This window comes from Pseudopipra pipra, chromosome Z (assembly GCF_036250125.1).
Source record: "Pseudopipra pipra isolate bDixPip1 chromosome Z, bDixPip1.hap1, whole genome shotgun sequence".
Classification (NCBI taxonomy): Eukaryota; Metazoa; Chordata; class Aves; order Passeriformes; family Pipridae; genus Pseudopipra; species Pseudopipra pipra.
Window position 1 is genome coordinate 34,654,610 of NC_087581.1, and position 17,452 is coordinate 34,672,061.

Below are 17,452 nucleotides of genomic sequence, written 5' to 3' on the forward strand. Positions count from 1 at the left end.
CTCACTGATGTAAGCTCGCTTTAGAAAGATGGTAGGAGGATAAAGCTTTCTTTAAGTTTTCTCTGTATTTTATTTGTTGTGGTTGTCTTTTGAATGAGTAGTGGACTCATTTAATATATTAATTTTGGAAGTTTTATTAGAATAAAACTCTATATCACACCAGTATATTATTTTCCCTACCTGTAATGAAGTCTACAAACATTTGATTTAAACAGGTTACCAGTTTGGATCAGAGAGATGACCTTTTGAAGCTTGCAGAGCTTAAATTAGTTTTGATGTCAGCTGCTCTGAAAATGTTATCAGATGGCTCAATGAATGCTTCAGTCAAACTGACAAATTGTACATTAGATGATAAAAGACAGTCAATCCAGAAGGCTACACCAAGGTCTGTGATTTGACATGAATTACTGTTTACTGGAGTTTGACAAATAGCTAAAAATGTTCCATTTTTTTAGTGTTCTGTTAAAACTGCTGTTGTTTTAGCGTACCTGTTACTGTAGACTTACATGTCTTACTTGGTTTTTGTTCCACATATCTTTGTGAGAGACCAATATAAATGCTAATAAATGAATAAATGAAATAAATCGAGCTATAAATATGAAATGAATAAATATGCATTGAAAAATTTTTGCTTTTTGCTTTAATGAACTTTTAAGTAAGACTAGGATTATTTTTCATGAGTAGTAACAAATGTCAGTGTAGTACTTTTGATATGTGAACAAGGAATTATGATGATTTGATTTGCTAAAGCTATCAACACCCTTAGTTATCAGTGTATGAGAGTCCAGTTAGTTTTAAAGTTATATAAAATTTATGTTAATGCTTTTATTGGTCATGTTTTAAAATTATTGGTATTACTTTTTAAATTCACTCTTGTTAATGTATTGCAGCTAGATGAGAATCTTGCATGTTTTTCAGTATTTGTGGCTGTTTTTTTATTATCTCATTAAATGCCACCTTAATTGTCTTTCAGAATGGTGGAAATGAAACATGGATTTGAAAAGAAAGTTATGGTGGATATAAGCTACAAACAGGGGAGAGATGGCACTGTTCTTGATGTGATTGTTCAAGAGATATACCTTTGTGCAAGCATGGAGTTTCTACTTACTGTAGCAGATATATTTCTAAAGGCTAATGCAGAAAGTGCTGCTGCACAGAGAAATCTCAAACAGACATTACCTTTAAAGGACCAAGGTATATACTGGGAATAGTTTAAAATCTGAATTTAAATATCCACGTAATTTTGGCATTGTAATACTATTTAAAAAATACAATACTCTTTTTATGTTATTTCCTGTGTTTATGTGTATGGAACATCTTCTTGTAACTGTGTTGCTTTCTTTGCCTCATGGAAATAGGTTCATGACCTTTGGTCTTTATTTCCAAATGAAGCCTTGTCTTACCAGACAAAGGAATACTTAAAGATGCATGTTTAAAATGAAATAAAATAAAATGGAAAAGGACAGTTACAGCTGGCATTCTTTAGCTGGCATTTTCTTTTGTTTATAAGGATGATTATCACTGTCATCATTTTCATCCTTCTGAAGAGTGATGGACCATATTATATTAGGCTTACACATGAAATCAGCCTGCCTGATACTGCTGCCTAGAAATGTCATTTCACTTGTCCACTGATGCACATTTCTCCCTACATCAGAAGACAGGCTTTTAGGTTGAGTATCTGATATCAAAAATTAGAGCGTAAGAGGAAGAAGTAGGCTTTTATGCTTCCAGGCCTCAGGTAGTTTGCATCAGGTGGGCCAAGCAAGTCCCTGTTTATTTTAGTTTTGTTTTACTGTGCCCTAAATATCTTGGTTGTGTCCACCTCAGCCAGATCTGTTGTGATTATTTGATGATGATGAAAATCTAAACAGGTAAGGAAGTTTTATATGAAAGTATATTGTTATTGCAAATGGTTACATCAAGCATCAGTAAGTGCTGCATTATTATCCCATGGAAAATGTGGTTTTCCTACTCCAGAGAGTAAAAAATGTGCCCAACACTTTCGTAGTTGGCTGATGTAGGTATTGAATAAAACTGATATTCAGTATCAGCTAATTGTCAGCTGATTATTGTCAGAGACTTTAACAGTGCTGATACTGTTAAAGTCCTTTTGATTTTGACAAAGATGTTTTGTGGAGTCTTTTTTTGTATCTGAAAGTAATTAGGTCTTTAATGGTTTTGTGCCTCCAGCAAAGATCTTAGTAATCGCAGCCAGTTGCAGGGATCTACAGATTTGCTGACACCAGTTATGTTAGATCTTATCACTAAATCTTTAAAACTTCCATGTAAGTTAAAAAGAGATGCAAATGATTAAAATTTAATCTTTGAACAATTAAACTAATGTTATTTATGTTTTTGAAGCACCTGTGCAGCCTGTATCTACAATGGAGATGAACATTGTTATTAAAAATCCAGAGATTGTGTTTGTGGCTGATTTAACAAGAAGTGATGCTCCTGCATTGGTGGCTACAACACAGTGTGAGGTCTTCATTAAAAATAGCCCTGGAAGGTACAACATGACAGCTGCTGTTAAAGACATACAAATGAAAGCATGCCCATTTATTCCAGAAAAAAGGAATGGGAACATTACTACGGTGAGTTTACAAACATCCAGTGTGTATCTAAAAGATGCTGTGTAACTTATACAAGCTAAAATACAAGTTATTTCTGAAACTTTCGTTGTTAAAATGTATACCATGGATAGATGAGTAAAATTTTGTGGCTAACATTTTGTTGATTTTATTCTGTTTTTTTCTGATATGCCTAAAACATCATCTTTGTCTTGTGGTGTTGATGTTTGCTTTGTATGACGAGCTAAATTGAAGAGCCTCAAGGAGTAAAATGTTAATTATATCTCATATCCTGTGTAAGCCAAATAAATAGAATTTTATAAGTTTACACTATTTCAAATGCAGTATAGTAAATCTGGAATACTTTCAGTCTTTCAGTCTGAAAGTTTGCATCAAGTAGTTATGAAAGAGAATGACAGGGTCACAGAGAGAATGGGAAGTACCTATTATGAAACAGTTTAATTGTGATATGCTGTTCATAAATTCCTTTGTATTAAGGAATTATCTGTTATAGTTGAAACTACGTGTTTACATTTTGGCAACAGAATCAGACTTGTTAGTTACTGACCAGGTAGAATTGCATTGACTCCTGGAGCTTCTTACAGCTTTTCTGCCTGTACAGCGGAATGTACCTCAGTTAACTCTGTGATGATATTGTTGCATCAGAGAAAAAATTAAAATTGACAGTATATCCAACTGTTAGCCATTACTCAGACCACTGATGAATTTGTGAGTCTTTTTCAGCTCTCTGTTAATGCTTGCTTACTTATGGAGTTAACACTGAAAAGACTAAAGCTATAAGTACAGAGGACTGGGACTCATTTTCAGGTAGAATCGTAGCAGCTGAGTTAACTCCCTAGGTAGAAGTCTTTAATTGCACTGATATGTTAATCTAGTCATTGAGAAAGCAATGCACTTCCATTGATAGCAACAGCACAATGCCACTTGATTTCCATTTCCATAGCTGGCAAATGTGGCATAAATATGGCTTTCTTTGTACAAAGCAATTGGAAGGCTTCACACCAAGCTTTCCCTCTTACAGGAATATCTTCTGCCAGAACCTCATCTCAGACTGTAGAAACAGAGAAGAAGACCTGTATCTGACAGGATGCTTGTGCTATAGATAGGGAAAAAACTTCAGAGGACACTAGTTTAAATACTTAAACAGTACCTTCCTTGAAAGATTCAGAATGTTCTTAAGTGGAATACTTAAAAGAAAAAAAAAAGACTTTCGCTGCAGGTAGCCACATAACCACTGTTTTGAAAACATGCATGTAAGCAAACTTATGAACTCAGGTTTTCTGTAAACAATCCAGTCTGGGAAAGTAATCAGAGGATTAGAGATTCCATGGCTGCCTTTGGTCAAGAAAGGAAAGAAACTAAGTGATATTAGGTTATGTGAAGATTACAAGATTGCTGAAGGGTGATGTTGATAGTAAGATTTTATATTGCCTATACTTAAGGAAAACATCAGATTGGATGAATTCATCCTTCTGATAACAGAATCATCAAGGTTGGAAGAGACCTTCAAGATTATCTAGTCCAACCATCAACCCAGCACCACCACAGTCACCCTTAAACCATATCCCTTAGTGCCACATCCATATGCCAAATAGGTTTCCCCAGATAGACAGGAAACTAGCTTTTGGATATAGAATAGCACAAGTGATGAGATTGTTTCTATGCATTTCTTACATGTGCATTGCTTTAAAGAGGAATATGTTATTTTTCATTCCTGTCTGTAACAAAGAATAAGAAAAAATGTAATTAAAAAATGTAATTTGAGCAAGAGAGTATAAAATAATATTATGGACAACAAATTCTGTTAGCTCAAACTCACTTGGGAAAAGTGTGGTAGAACTGATTCAGGGTGTTTCTACGCCACTGGCGCCTGATTCAGATACAGACTGATGTCACGGAAGACTGCAAAAATCAGTATGGTTTGAAATTACAGTTTTTGAAAGACTTACCTTCTCAGGTAGGGATTCGAGAGCAAATTTTCATGTCAATACAGTGTCAGTAGAGTCTAACTATATCTAAGTGCTCTGTTAATCACATAGCACTGTGATTTTGCTTATAGAGTTACCTTAGATTTGGTAAACTTCGGCAAGTAAAAGCATGCAGGGACTGATTGCAAATAAAGCTGGAATTGGGATTCAAAGAGTTATATGTTTATCCAGGAATACTGTATCTGTGTTGTTGATGTGTTGCCCTTAACTGAAAATCTGGTTTTCCTCAAAACTCAAAGGCATGATGGTGCAGTGTATTTGAAGACATCTGCAGACTTTACCTAAGGAGTGGAGTTACTGAAGTGTAATGCATTTTCCTGTAGCTGACATTTGAATCTTTAATGATTGAGAATGGCTGAGGTGATGCTTCTGGATACTTCTTTTTTTTTTCTTCATGTTGTTAGTGTTCAGATTGCTCTTAATTTTGAAGAACTAAATAATGGTAACTTTTCCTTTCAGTACTTATATGTATTACTTTAAAGTATATGTTTTTTCAGATTTTTTTTTCACTATTTAACATGTGTTTTTACTCTTTTGTATAGGTATTACAGCCTTGTGACTTCTTCTTTGAAATGAAACAGTCAGGTACTAATCCACAGACAGCTGATCTAATGATTAAATCTCTAACGTTAAAAGTAGGTAGACCTTAATTGTGATTTTAGTTTTCTGCTATTTCCTGCTCAGCAGCCTATGAAGTTGCTTTTGGCACATGTTTCTTAAAAAAAACAAAATCAGGAATGACTGATGTGGGGAATTATTTCTGTTCTTCATCAGGTCACCTACCTGTTTAGCATGCCAAAACAAATAAAATTGAAATTGAATAATTGTGTCACTGTGCTTCGCAGCTGGAATCTGTGTTTTATAGAATGGCCTGATGTGGAGATACAAGTTTTGAAGTGTTCAGATAGATCATTGGATAATGCAGTTTAGAAAGCTTCCATCTGGAAATAAGGCAGGGGTTGACAATCTGAACTATATATCTTGTGGAAGGGAATGCATTTTCAAACAAGAGTCATGTACAAAATAGAAGTATTTTGTTAGTGTAACATATTCATTATACTTTTGTGTCTGGAAGCAGCTGTTTCTGTACTAGCTTCTCATTTCCAATTATTCCAATTTTTTTGTAGGTTTCACCAATAATCATAAACACAGTAATTACTATTACATCAGCCCTTTATCAAACTGCAGAAACAACAGAAGAAGAGATTAGTCAAATTCCTCCAGACTTGTGGAATAAGAAAGATATAAAAAGTCTAAACATGTGGTTTCTTGAAGAGATAAATGAAAATGAAGATAAAAACACAACCACTGAACTAGTTCCCACAGGAGAGTCATTGAAAATTAAAATAGAATCTGTTTTTCTAACACTTGAAGCTGGAGTTGGGCACAGAACTGTACCAATGCTTCTTGCCAAATCCTCATTTGTTGGAGAAGTCAAGAACTGGAGTACTCTAATCAACCTACGTTCTTGTCTTGAGCTAGAGGTGAGGAATTCTGCAATAAAAAAAAGTTTTCTGAACATGCTAGCCCTATTATCTAAATGCTATATACATGTTATTTAGACAAGAAAAGTAAGATAACCCATATATTTAATGACTAAATTCCTGCAGATAAGTGTTGTGGGACCATGATGGGAATGACGTTTTAAGATAGTTAAATTTAAATGAAAATCTAATGCATTAGCTGTAATGCATTAATGGCACAGTAAGTAGTGTTATACCATCTCGCATTTACAGTTTTTACAAGTTCTCAAAAATCTGTTGCATCAGTACTAAATGTTGGAGTAACAACTGGCTAAAACTCTCTGATAATCTTCACTTAAGATTACAGTAGAATATATTCTTATGTAGTTTTTATAATGGTACCAGTATTCTTCATAAAACATCCAAACTGGCTCATATTTGGAAATTAGTGACGTAAAGTCCAGTGATTGTTGTAGGTAGATTCTTCCTTATTTACAGTGCTTTTGACTTCCAGTGCCTACAGTTTAGGCCAGGATTATACTGAAAGTGACTCACCTTTTATTTGGAACTGGGTTTTTGCAGTAGAGACTTATCTGCCTCATTTATTTCTCTAATGCATTTGTTTCATCTTATGGTGGGAGCTGAAAGTGCACACTGATTATGAATCTTGTATGTTACCAAAATAATTAATATACTTCTAAATGAGAATTTTTGATTAAACAGTTGTATGTAAATTCCTAATTGACTTCTGCATTTTGATAGGTACACTATTTTAACGAGATGTTTGGGGTGTGGGAACCTTTGCTTGAACCGTTAGAAGTTGAGAAGACTGATTTATTCAAGCCATGGATTCTTGAAATCAAGGTATAGTTTCCAAAGCTGAACTCGAATCTTCCATTTCAATCCCTTAGAAAAAACAAATGCTCTGTGCCTTTCATTGCTGAGACTAATCTAACAATTTTATTCCTTCTTGTTGGTTACTTAGACTTTTTTTCCTGATTGGTGAATGAAACCAGCTCTTCTACAAAGGAAGATCCAGACTCACATATCTGTTAAATATTGTCTTTCAGGTGGTGAGATCTGATACCAGTTGCACTAGATAATCATAATGGCTGGTTTGTCTGTCAGGCCATATGCAAATGGTGCATTCAGGGACCTTGGAAAGACAAACCATTCCTCTTGTTCCACAGTAGTATGTGTAGCAGAAATGTATTTGAAGAATTGATACCTGTTGACTAGCACAAAGTGTATTATGGGGGTAGTGCACTTACCACTTCATTTTCGTCTTTAATGGAAATAGTTTCTGGATTCAAAATAGATAAGACTTTATCTAAGGACAGAAGGTATCTTTTGTTTTAATTCCTTCTGTCTTAACTATTTTCTTTCATTGTTTTCTGATTTTTTTCAAAACCTTTCAAATATTTTTAACCTGAGAGATTGCTTAGGATGGAAAGCCCACCCTTTTCCTAGGACTGTCATCATCAGACAAATTTCTACAGTAATGGCCTCAGAAGGATAAAGGTTATGGACTGAGATGTTGCAGTTAAGAAATTGCTATTAAAAATATTCCCAAGAATTTTCCAGGAAGATATGAGACCTAGTGCAGGAGAAAGGTAGAAGCTAGTGACTCAAACCTCATGTCTTCTTGCCCAGATGTGAAATAGAACATTTGAAAACACATAATTTCCAAAAGCGTTGAAGGCTAGAAAAATGTATTCCATTAGATTTTTATTTTTTCCTTCAACCAAATGAAAACATACAAAATAGGTATTTGATTTGGAAACATATAAAGACTAAATTTGGGGTTATTGTTTTAAGATGAGGAAATAAATTGTGTAAGGTTTTACACTGTGTTATTCGATATGTTAAGTTGAATGTTATCACACAGTATTTACTGGATACATTAGTAGTTAGTATTTAAGTGTATTTTCTTTAATTTTGAATAATCATAAATGTAGCTACTATTACTGAAATTTCATTGACATCCAGAATATGTCTTTTGTCTCTTGTCTTATTTATTCTCCTCCTCTTTTGCTTTTATTTACAAATAAAAATATGAACAAAAAAAAAAAGAGAGAGAACCGTGGCAGGACATAGTAATGGGAAAGGGAGAGATAGAGAGACTTGACGTGAAACTTGCTTATATAGAATGAGTGGTTAGATAAGAATTATTTAAAAATATCCTTTCAGATGAAAAAGGCAAAAAAAGTGCTGCTTGAATCAGATGATGAAGACGAAGAAAACTACAAAGTTCCAGAATATAAAACTGTAATAAATGTTTCCTCAAAAGACCAGCTCAACATTACACTATCCAAGTGTGGACTGCAAATGTTGAGTAACTTGGGCACGGTAAGAAAGATTTCTTAACTATGCCATGTTAGAATTGCTAAATGAATGTTTTCAGAGATCATCTTGATGAAGTCTTATTCAGTGTGTTTATGTTTTGTATTTCTTTTTTGCTTCCTAGGCATTTGCTGAAGCAGCTAGTCAAACTTCAGACATCTTCAAAAAAGACCGAGCACCGTTTGTAATAATAAATTCTTTAGGACTTCCCATAATGGTCTTGCCTAGTGATGCCTTTAGTGTCCTTGATGTTGAATTTGGAGCAAAAATATTTCATTTAAAAGATGGAGAGAATTTAAATATGGAATTTGTTAGAACTAAGAATGAAAGTGACCAGTTCACAGCGATGACAACACTGAGTAGCAAGAGATTTTACATTCAAATCTGTAAGTTACAAAGTTCATACATCTTCTGTTTTTGTAAACACTACATCATGCCTAATACTGTGTCTTATACAGCTCAATAAATATTGGAGGACTCCATAACATGAAAGGAGTGTTTCTTTGGGTTCTAGATGTGTGGCAGTATTTGAAATCTTACTTTAGTCTTTGCAGCTAGAAGTTATATGTATCATGCTCGTTAATTTTTGCAGCATAAGTTTTCTACCATGATAAATTATTTAGGTAACTAAGTGATATAGTTTGAAGCTGGCTCCTTGCCAAGTCTCCAAACCTTACCACAAGAAGTCCCCCCCCCCGCCCCCCCAAACCTCAGGGAGAAGAGGGAGAAAACAACTAAGAAAACCCGAAACGAAAGAGAGACAGCTAAAGTGATATATATAAATATATATAAATATATTTACACTTATGTTACAGTTATATACAATTGAAATATATACAATTTCACAAGGGAAAGGGAAGGGGGAAGGGAAAAAGGAACAAAACCAAAATAAAATATATATATATATCCCAATTAGTAGCCCAATATCTAACAACTAAAAGAGTTAGCAAAGAAATATCTCACTACTCTCCTTGGGACAACCGAGAGTCGCTCTGGAACGATCGCCGGCAACCTCTGTCTCCCAAGGTCAACAAGGCCTTACCAGGCCTCGCTCCCCAAGCCGCCGGAAGGAAAGAGAGCAAAGGCCTCTCCTCCTTTCTTCTTATAGTCTGGCTTACGTAAAAATCGTAGGGAATACTGGGTAAATCTGGGCACTTCGTTGATTACAAACTGGTCACCAAGGAAGGCCTAGGCCAAACTACCACACTAACCTTTATTGCAATCAAATATTTTTGTTTGCGTTTATTTATTATTGCAGAATTAAGCTGCTCAAAATAATTTTTTTTTTTTGTAGAATTCTGAGCCCTGTATATTTACGTGCTTATAGAAGTTACTCTTAAGGGTCGATGTTCTTAAGAAAAGATTGTTTTAAATAGTTTTAAGCAAACCAGAGTTAAAGCTAAAATTAAAATTTAGCTATTTTTAATGGTGTATGTGTTAACAATTTAAATTGATTTATTTTAACAATTAACAATTTTTCAAACTTGACCATACAATGTGTTAGTTGAATTGTTTTTGCAATATAAGAGCTGTACCTTTGTAATAAGCTATTACATCTTGTAAACATTTCTTATGAAGCACTAGCTTTATTTGCAGTAGCAAAACCCACTTAAATATTTGAGTGATGGAGTCATTTACTCCTTCTCCTGTTGTAAAAAAAAGAATCTTTGCTGTTTCTGTAGTAACACTGCAAGATCAGCATATTAAGAGTGGTGATTTTACTTTTTCATCTGATTTTTTTTCTTGTTAGGTCAAGTGACACAGAGAATTCTGTTGAATGCACATTTTTGTCCTTCAAGTGTATTTTTATGCTCCTTTTGAGTGTTTCATATCTCATCTTGTAAATCCTAGGTCCACATAATCATTCTACTGTGGAAAAGATTCCATTGACAAAAGTGGGTCGATGTATTTACAGAGTGAGACACGAGGAATCAGGTGTTGAAAGGTCCATTGTCTGCCAAATTGACACTGTTGAAGGAAGCAAGATGATAACTATACGTTCTCCTATTCAGGTTGTTATATATCCATACATTTTAAATTCACACTTACCTTAATTTTTTAATGAATGAAAATGATCCTGTAGTCTTTAAATAAAAATTAAGGGAAACTGTTTTAAAAATGTACCTGGATGGTTCATATAACTTTGGTTTGTGTATTATAAAGTAGTTTAGAAGAGATTTTCAAGGAAAAAAGCTTTTTCAAAGTGACAGACAGGGGTTGAATGGGGGTGGAAATCAAGCAGATTTTCGATCAGGGTAATTAATCAGTAATGTTTCCTAATACTGGCACTAATTTCAGTCTTGTATAAGTGATCAACTTCTTTTAACCTTATTGTGGTTCCACAAGCTTATCCTTCAATCAGATTATTTTATTTTCTTCATTCTGTACCATTGATACATTAATTTTAAATGTAGTATGTTGTCAGCTGAAAAGCAAGATCTCTGAGCATATTGAATAGTATTTTTTGATAGACATTATATGGCTTACAGATACAGGGATGATTCAGATATTAGTGTTCTATAGTGATGGTGTTCCTGTTATATTTCAGTTGCTTTTTTTGCTTGAAGTGGTTTATAGCTTAATTCATGACCAGATTCACTGTTTGATTCTTCCCTAATTTTTTTTCCAAGAGCTAATAATGTCATTAAATTAACTCTGAAATAAATAAATAATAATGTTTGCAAAGAAGAGAATTACATGCCCTCAAATGATAATTGACATTGATGATTTAACCTTAAACATTTGGCTTCCCATGTGTTTTCTGCCATATGGATTTTTTTAACCCACATACCTTTGTATCTATTACGTTTTTAGGAGACTGTTCAGATTTACTTGTCTTTGGTTTTTCAGGGTCTTATGTTTCTCCTTGAAAAGCATTTTACACTTAATATATTTATTTCATAAATAACATATAGCATTAAAATGCACAATTAGATAATTTAAAAAGATTTGCTGTTTTCAGAGACAGTTCTTCTGAAATGTGACCTTGAATGGTAGATCGGTAAGATGAAAAAATGAGAGAGCTCTCAAAATACTGCATCTTTCCTAATATATGTTGCTGGATTTTTATTTCACACAGATAAGGAATCATTTTTCAATCCCCTTAAATGTTTTTGAGGAAGGAAGATGCTTAGGGACTGCTTCACCAGGAAATGAATTCAACATACCCTTTTCTTCTTACAGGTACGTTATTACATTGTTCCTTTATCGGCAAATATGTTTATACGTTGTGAATTATTGAATCCATAGAATATGCTAAAAAAATTTTTCTCTTTGCTACTTAATACTGGAATAATACTGTGCTATCATTATTGGGGTAGGATCTTCTCAGGGCATCTAGTCTGAGTTAAACAGAGTATTATTTCATTGTTGAATTGGAAATATTTGAAATCCATTTTTCTGAACAAGTTAAATTAGCTAAGTTACTTTAAAAATCTGAGCTCAGGTGCTTCTGGATTGAATAATTTTGTGATTGTTATCCACACAGTACAGATTTTCTTCTTAGTCAGGTGATGTCTAATGAAGTAGTACAGCTTTTTTTGTTTGTTTTTCTGAAAAGTCTTCTTTTAATTTTGTGATTCTGAAGTAAAATATTGAAACTAATACACTTAAACTCTATTAAAGATGTAGATATTTGTCAACCTTAGAAAAACGTGGCTTACAGCATAGCTATACTATTAGCACATCCATTAACAACTTAAAACAGCAGTGAGTTTTCATTTACATTTTAACTGAACTGTCACCAAGTTTTAGGTAGGTAGGTTTACTTTGATGCAGATTTTTTTAATGCTAACAGAGACTTTTCCCTTCTGTTTTCCTGCACATATTCTCCTTATTTTTTTCACAACTAAAGCCATGTATATTTTTCAGTACTTAAGTTACACTTTACTTAGATTCATTGATTGTTAATATTTCTAACTATCTATATTTCTTTTAATAAGTTTTAGTGACATTCTGATTCATTGCACAGATGAGTTCCACTAGCCAGTAAGGAAATGTGTCCTAACAAAAAATCTTCAGTCAAGGAGCAGCTGTATTAGATTAAAGCTGTTGCCTTAAAAAAGCCATGTGTGTAAATAATCCATAAACTTGATGCTTTATGTGACTGAAAAGAAAGGCACTTTCTGCACATCTGTTATAAGAGTAAGTTGTTTATCCAGACCTTTTGCTTGGAACAGGAATAGAGAAGCACTTGTAAGGATATTCAGTAGCTTCTTCATAAGAATCTCCAACATGCCTTTCTTTTGAAAGGAAGAATTGGGTTGTATGGAACAAAAAACCTGTAGTGTTACAATAACATGAACTTTTGAGATCCAGTCCACCTTTTGATTCCTCCTTTTATCAAGATAAAGGCAGGGAAAGAATTACTGCTAGAAATTTTCCAAATAATACTAAAATGTTCCTGTTTCATAGTACTTTTTTATAATTGAAAAATTCAATCTCATATTGAGTATCTAAAAATGTTTTCATTTACAGATCCATATTGAGTTTGCAACCACTAGCCAATGAAAATGCAGTGAATGGAGAATATGATATGTGTGAAGGAATTACGTTTGATGACATTATAAAAAACGTTGACAGTTTGTTACAAAGGAAATGCCAGTCTGTGGGGTCAACTAACCACTCTCTTATCATCAATATTGTTCCTGTAAAAGATTCATTGACATCTTCATGTGCAGAAGATCAATGGGATTTTCCATATGTTGTTCATTTATGGCCTTCTGTTCTTCTCCACAATCTTCTTCCTTATCTAATAACTTTTTCTGTAGAGGTAATTACTTTAAGCTTGAATTTTTTGTGATGTTTTCCACCTATGATATGAAAGTTTACCAGCTGGGTGAAATGGAGATTAAAAGAGAGGGATTCTGTTAAAGTGTTTGTGAACCAAGTTCAGAGATCTTATATGGTCAAGTCTTTCTGCAGAAAGGAAATATTACAGGAGTGTGAAATGTGGTGGTATTAAGTCATACTTCAGTTATATATGCAAAGTAAAACTTAACACTGTATAGGTTTGGGTCTGTGAGAGAGTCACACTGGGTCTGTGAGAGAGTTGCGCAAGTGCAGCTTAAGCCTAATTAAACAGTGTAGTTCTTCCTGTGAATTATGACTGCCTCAAGTGACATAAGTGGATCAGCCTATTGGTAGCATTTTATGTGCTGTCACTGACTTTCAGCAGTAGCGTGCTTTTAACAAGTTCTCACACCCCTGCCTTTTTGCCAGGTTTTGGCTAATGCCATACTTTAAATTCTTTCTAGGTGAAATTGAACAGTTAGGTGCACTCTAACTCCTAGTAGGCATTCATTCCAGTGCCAGATGAGAGCCAGTCTCAAGTAAAATACTTAAAACGTGCAGTGTAGACATTGATTCCTCAGCACTAAACATTTCATTTTGTGGATCTGCTATGACTATGTCCCACTCCTTACTGATCAGGGTAATAGAAATATTGTTGGGAGACACAGATTTTTTTCAGATGGTATTAATATTTAGTATTTGGACTCAAATAATAGAAACTAATAATAAAACTTTGTCACAAATACACAATTACTAGAACTAGAGACTTTACCCTATTCCAAATGTATGGAAGTAACAGGTTCTTATTTGAATGTCTCTTAAAACTTTAAATTTAGTGAAGGAAATACTGTGTTGCGGAAACTGTCATTTAGGCATATTTGTGTGTTTGAATTTAGTGACAGATGGTGTTAAATATGATGACCATGATGTACTGGGGTTCCCTTTGCAAAATGTTGTATTAAGGTAGTTGTTTAAGAAAGTAACACAGTTAAATAGCATAAAAAGTATTTTAAAATTGTGCCTAAATAACTTGTATCTGAATTTTTAAAGCTAGCTAGAAAATAGAAGTTGATATGAATTTTACATGTGATTCTTTTAAGTGTACATTGCTCCATTGCTTGGTTTCTTTATTTTTAAAGGGTAATGGGAACAAATATGACACTCTACAAGAAGGATGTTCAGCACAGATTCATAATGCAGTTTTGGATCAAACAAAACTAGATTTGCAGTTGCTTAACTATCTTGATCAAAATTGGAAGAGTGAGTACCATATAAAAAGCGATCTGCCTGATATCAGCTTCACGACATTTTACTGCATCACGGAGCTGGATAAGACTGAACTGGATATTGCTGTTCATGTGACCTACAGAACTGGGCAGATGGTTATAGCAATTCACAGTCCATACTGGATGGTTAATAAAACTGGTCGAATGTTGCAATACAAAGCTGATGGTATTCACCGCAAGCATCCTCCAGATTACAAAAAGCCACTCCTTTTTTCTTTCCAGCCTAAGAACTTCCTCCAAAATAACAAGGTATTGTGTTTTGCAAAACCTGGCAGCTCTGTACTACCTCATGTTGTTGTATGAAAGTATTTTTATACTTTGAAATTTATCTACACTATGCTGTGCTCTGTAGAGGGCATGAAACCTACATGATACTTCTGTCTAAAGAGAGTATTTAAATGAGTGTCTTGTCAGATATGGTTAAGAAGTTTACATCATCAAAGGTGTTGTTAAGAAAGAGATTTTCACCTTTGAGAGAAATAAAATTCACTGAGAAGTGTTTCCTAAATAAAAGAATTTCTTTTATTCCATTTAAACTGCATCAGTAAAGGTCCTTATTCCAAGTAAGACATAGGCCTTGTGTAGGAAGTGTAACGGTGTGGTACTTGAAAAATGAATGCTTGCAGTGATGGTTGGTAGATTAGTTCTGGGTTTGTAGAATGCTGAGGTTAGGATTCATTCACTATTTGCACTTGCTGTGAATTTTCTGATGCTGAAGATCACTGATGGATGAATGATATGAGAGAGATTACAAGAGTGTGTTGATTTACCTTTGAAGTTTTAGTTGTGATAAGTTTTGGAAAGGATCCTTATGTGGTTGCTTTCACTGGAATGCTGTACACTTATAATGCTAATTCCACATGGCTTATAACTAAGCATGGTAGAAAATACATTTGTGAGATGATACTGGCACTTATGTCTTGACTTATCAATAGAAACACCAGTATTTCCAGTATGCACTTATATTTATGTTTATCCATACTTTATATATAATTTTAAATGTTTCAGTGACTGTAAATTGAAAATAAATTCAGGGTGCTTCTTCACAGGTGCAGCTTAGGGTAACGGACAGTGAACTCTCTGATCATTTTTCACTGGACACTGTTGGAAGTCATGGTTCTGTGAAATGCAAGAGTCATAAAAAGGAATATCAAGTATGTTAGATTTATCTTTCAAATTCATTATTTCCAGGAGACATGAATGAAGTAAGAAAAGAACAGTGTACTTCTAACAGTGTCTTTCTTTCCACAGGTTGGTGTCACCATAAACAACAGCAGTTTTAATATTACTAGAATTGTAACTTTCACTCCATTTTTTATGATCTCAAATAGAAGTAAATATACTTTGGAAGTAGCTGAAGAAGGCAAGGAAAAGTGGATTCCCCTTGTTTTGCAACAGGTAAACTTATAATGGAAGCTATTCCCAATTTTGTCTCTAAGGAAAAAAAAATTGGTTTGAACACTCACTGATAAAAAACATGAACTATTATGCGTTCAGTGATAATGTCTGAATATATCATATTTTTTTCAATAAATTATCCTTGTTCTATTACCATTTCTTAGTCTTGCATTGGGACATACTGTAAACCTGGTTTGTGTTGTAATTGGAATTTTTTCTCTGTCACCTTGCATCATAAACAATGTCAGAAAAAAACCAGTACTATTACTGTATTATATCTCTGCAGTGGCACTGAAACCTCTGTTCAGTTTAGCAGTGGTATGTGGTAGAGTATTTTGGCTGATCTGGTATACATCAAGCAACTTTATATGGGAAGAAATTCCCTCACGTGAATCAGTTCAGATAGCTCAAAATTCTTCTTCTGGAACTAGTCTCACTGCTGGTTTTTAGTGCTCAGTACGTAGTTTCTAGAGAGGGATCCCTGGCCTCAAGGCCAAGTGTCATGAAAATGAGGTATAGACTGTTGCAGACTGGGTGTGCAGCTTGGCTGTTTGCACTACAGTATCACACAATTATGTGTTGTATGTGTGTTGAGTCTTGGAGCCATCATGCCTTCCTCCAGAATGTGTAGGAAAGGCACTACCTGTTTGGGGTAGCGTTGGAAGTCTCTGAAAGCTGAAAGTGATCAGTACTGCTTTCTGGAAAAGAGTGACCTCTCCCTTCTTCCCAGCACCACCATGTTCACCACTAAACTATGTCCCCAAGTGCCACACCCACAGCACTTCCTGTGATGGTGATTCCACCACTTCTTGACCAGCCTGTTCCAATGCCAAACCACCCTTTCAGTGAAGAAATTTTTCCTGATATCCGATATAAACCTCCCCTAGTGTAATTTTGAGACTGATTCCTCTGGTCCTGTTGCTTGGAGACCAACCCCCACCTTGCTACAACCTCCTTTCAGGTAGCTGAAGAGAGTGGTAAGGTCCCCTCTGAGCCTTCTTTTCTCCAGACTAAACAATCCCAGCTCCCTCATCTGTTTCTTAAAGGACTGGTGTTCCAGACCCTTCACCAGATCCGTTGCCCTTCTTTGGACACGCTCAAGCACCTCAATGTCACCATTGCAAATACTCCGGGTGGTTACTAAAAATGTTTGCAAACCAAAATGCAGAAGTTAAAAGAGCATTTTCAATCAAAATCTTAAGCAGATATTTTTGTTACATTTTTGGTACCTTCAACACACACTCCTTAAGTATGCCTCTTATCTTTGATGACATGGTCCTTAGAGATGTACCATTTAAATATCATTATTTCAGTTAATGAAATTGTTACTTTGTTGTGTTGTGATTTTTGTTGAATGTACATAAAGATGTTTAGATCTTTAAATGTTGAAGACCATTCAACTTCCCATAACATTTATCATTTTTTTCAAAAATAGTGCTCTTACTCAAGAACAGACTGTTTGCCATAAGCCATTTTTTCTATTTCCTAATATTCTTATGTTCCTCTGAGCCAAGTGTTTGTTTGGCCTTACATAGTTTTTGTGTTCTTTACGTGCATGATTCCTCATCTAGTTCATTGACAGAGCTCTG

At 34.4% G+C, this 17,452-nt stretch overlaps 1 protein-coding gene across 12 annotated transcripts in view; it reads left to right on the forward strand.

The window, feature by feature from the left end:
- VPS13A (vacuolar protein sorting 13 homolog A) overlaps positions 1–17,452 on the forward strand; it is a 105,765-nt gene that overhangs the window by 54,137 nt on the left and 34,176 nt on the right. For all 12 annotated transcript variants that reach the window (XR_010426523.1, XM_064641317.1, XM_064641316.1 and 9 more), the window contains exons 37-50: positions 216–385; positions 974–1,194; positions 2,365–2,597; positions 5,125–5,217; positions 5,710–6,066; positions 6,808–6,909; positions 8,236–8,394; positions 8,513–8,774; positions 10,240–10,400; positions 11,468–11,571; positions 12,865–13,159; positions 14,319–14,714; positions 15,515–15,619; positions 15,717–15,863. Coding sequence is in view for 11 of the 12 variants with exons in the window: in XM_064641317.1 (XP_064497387.1) it covers positions 216–385; positions 974–1,194; positions 2,365–2,597; positions 5,125–5,217; positions 5,710–6,066; positions 6,808–6,909; positions 8,236–8,394; positions 8,513–8,774; positions 10,240–10,400; positions 11,468–11,571; positions 12,865–13,159; positions 14,319–14,714; positions 15,515–15,619; positions 15,717–15,863 (2,805 nt within the window). In the remaining variant the exon portion in view is untranslated. The remainder of the gene's footprint in view (positions 1–215; positions 386–973; positions 1,195–2,364; positions 2,598–5,124; positions 5,218–5,709; positions 6,067–6,807; positions 6,910–8,235; positions 8,395–8,512; positions 8,775–10,239; positions 10,401–11,467; positions 11,572–12,864; positions 13,160–14,318; positions 14,715–15,514; positions 15,620–15,716; positions 15,864–17,452) is intronic.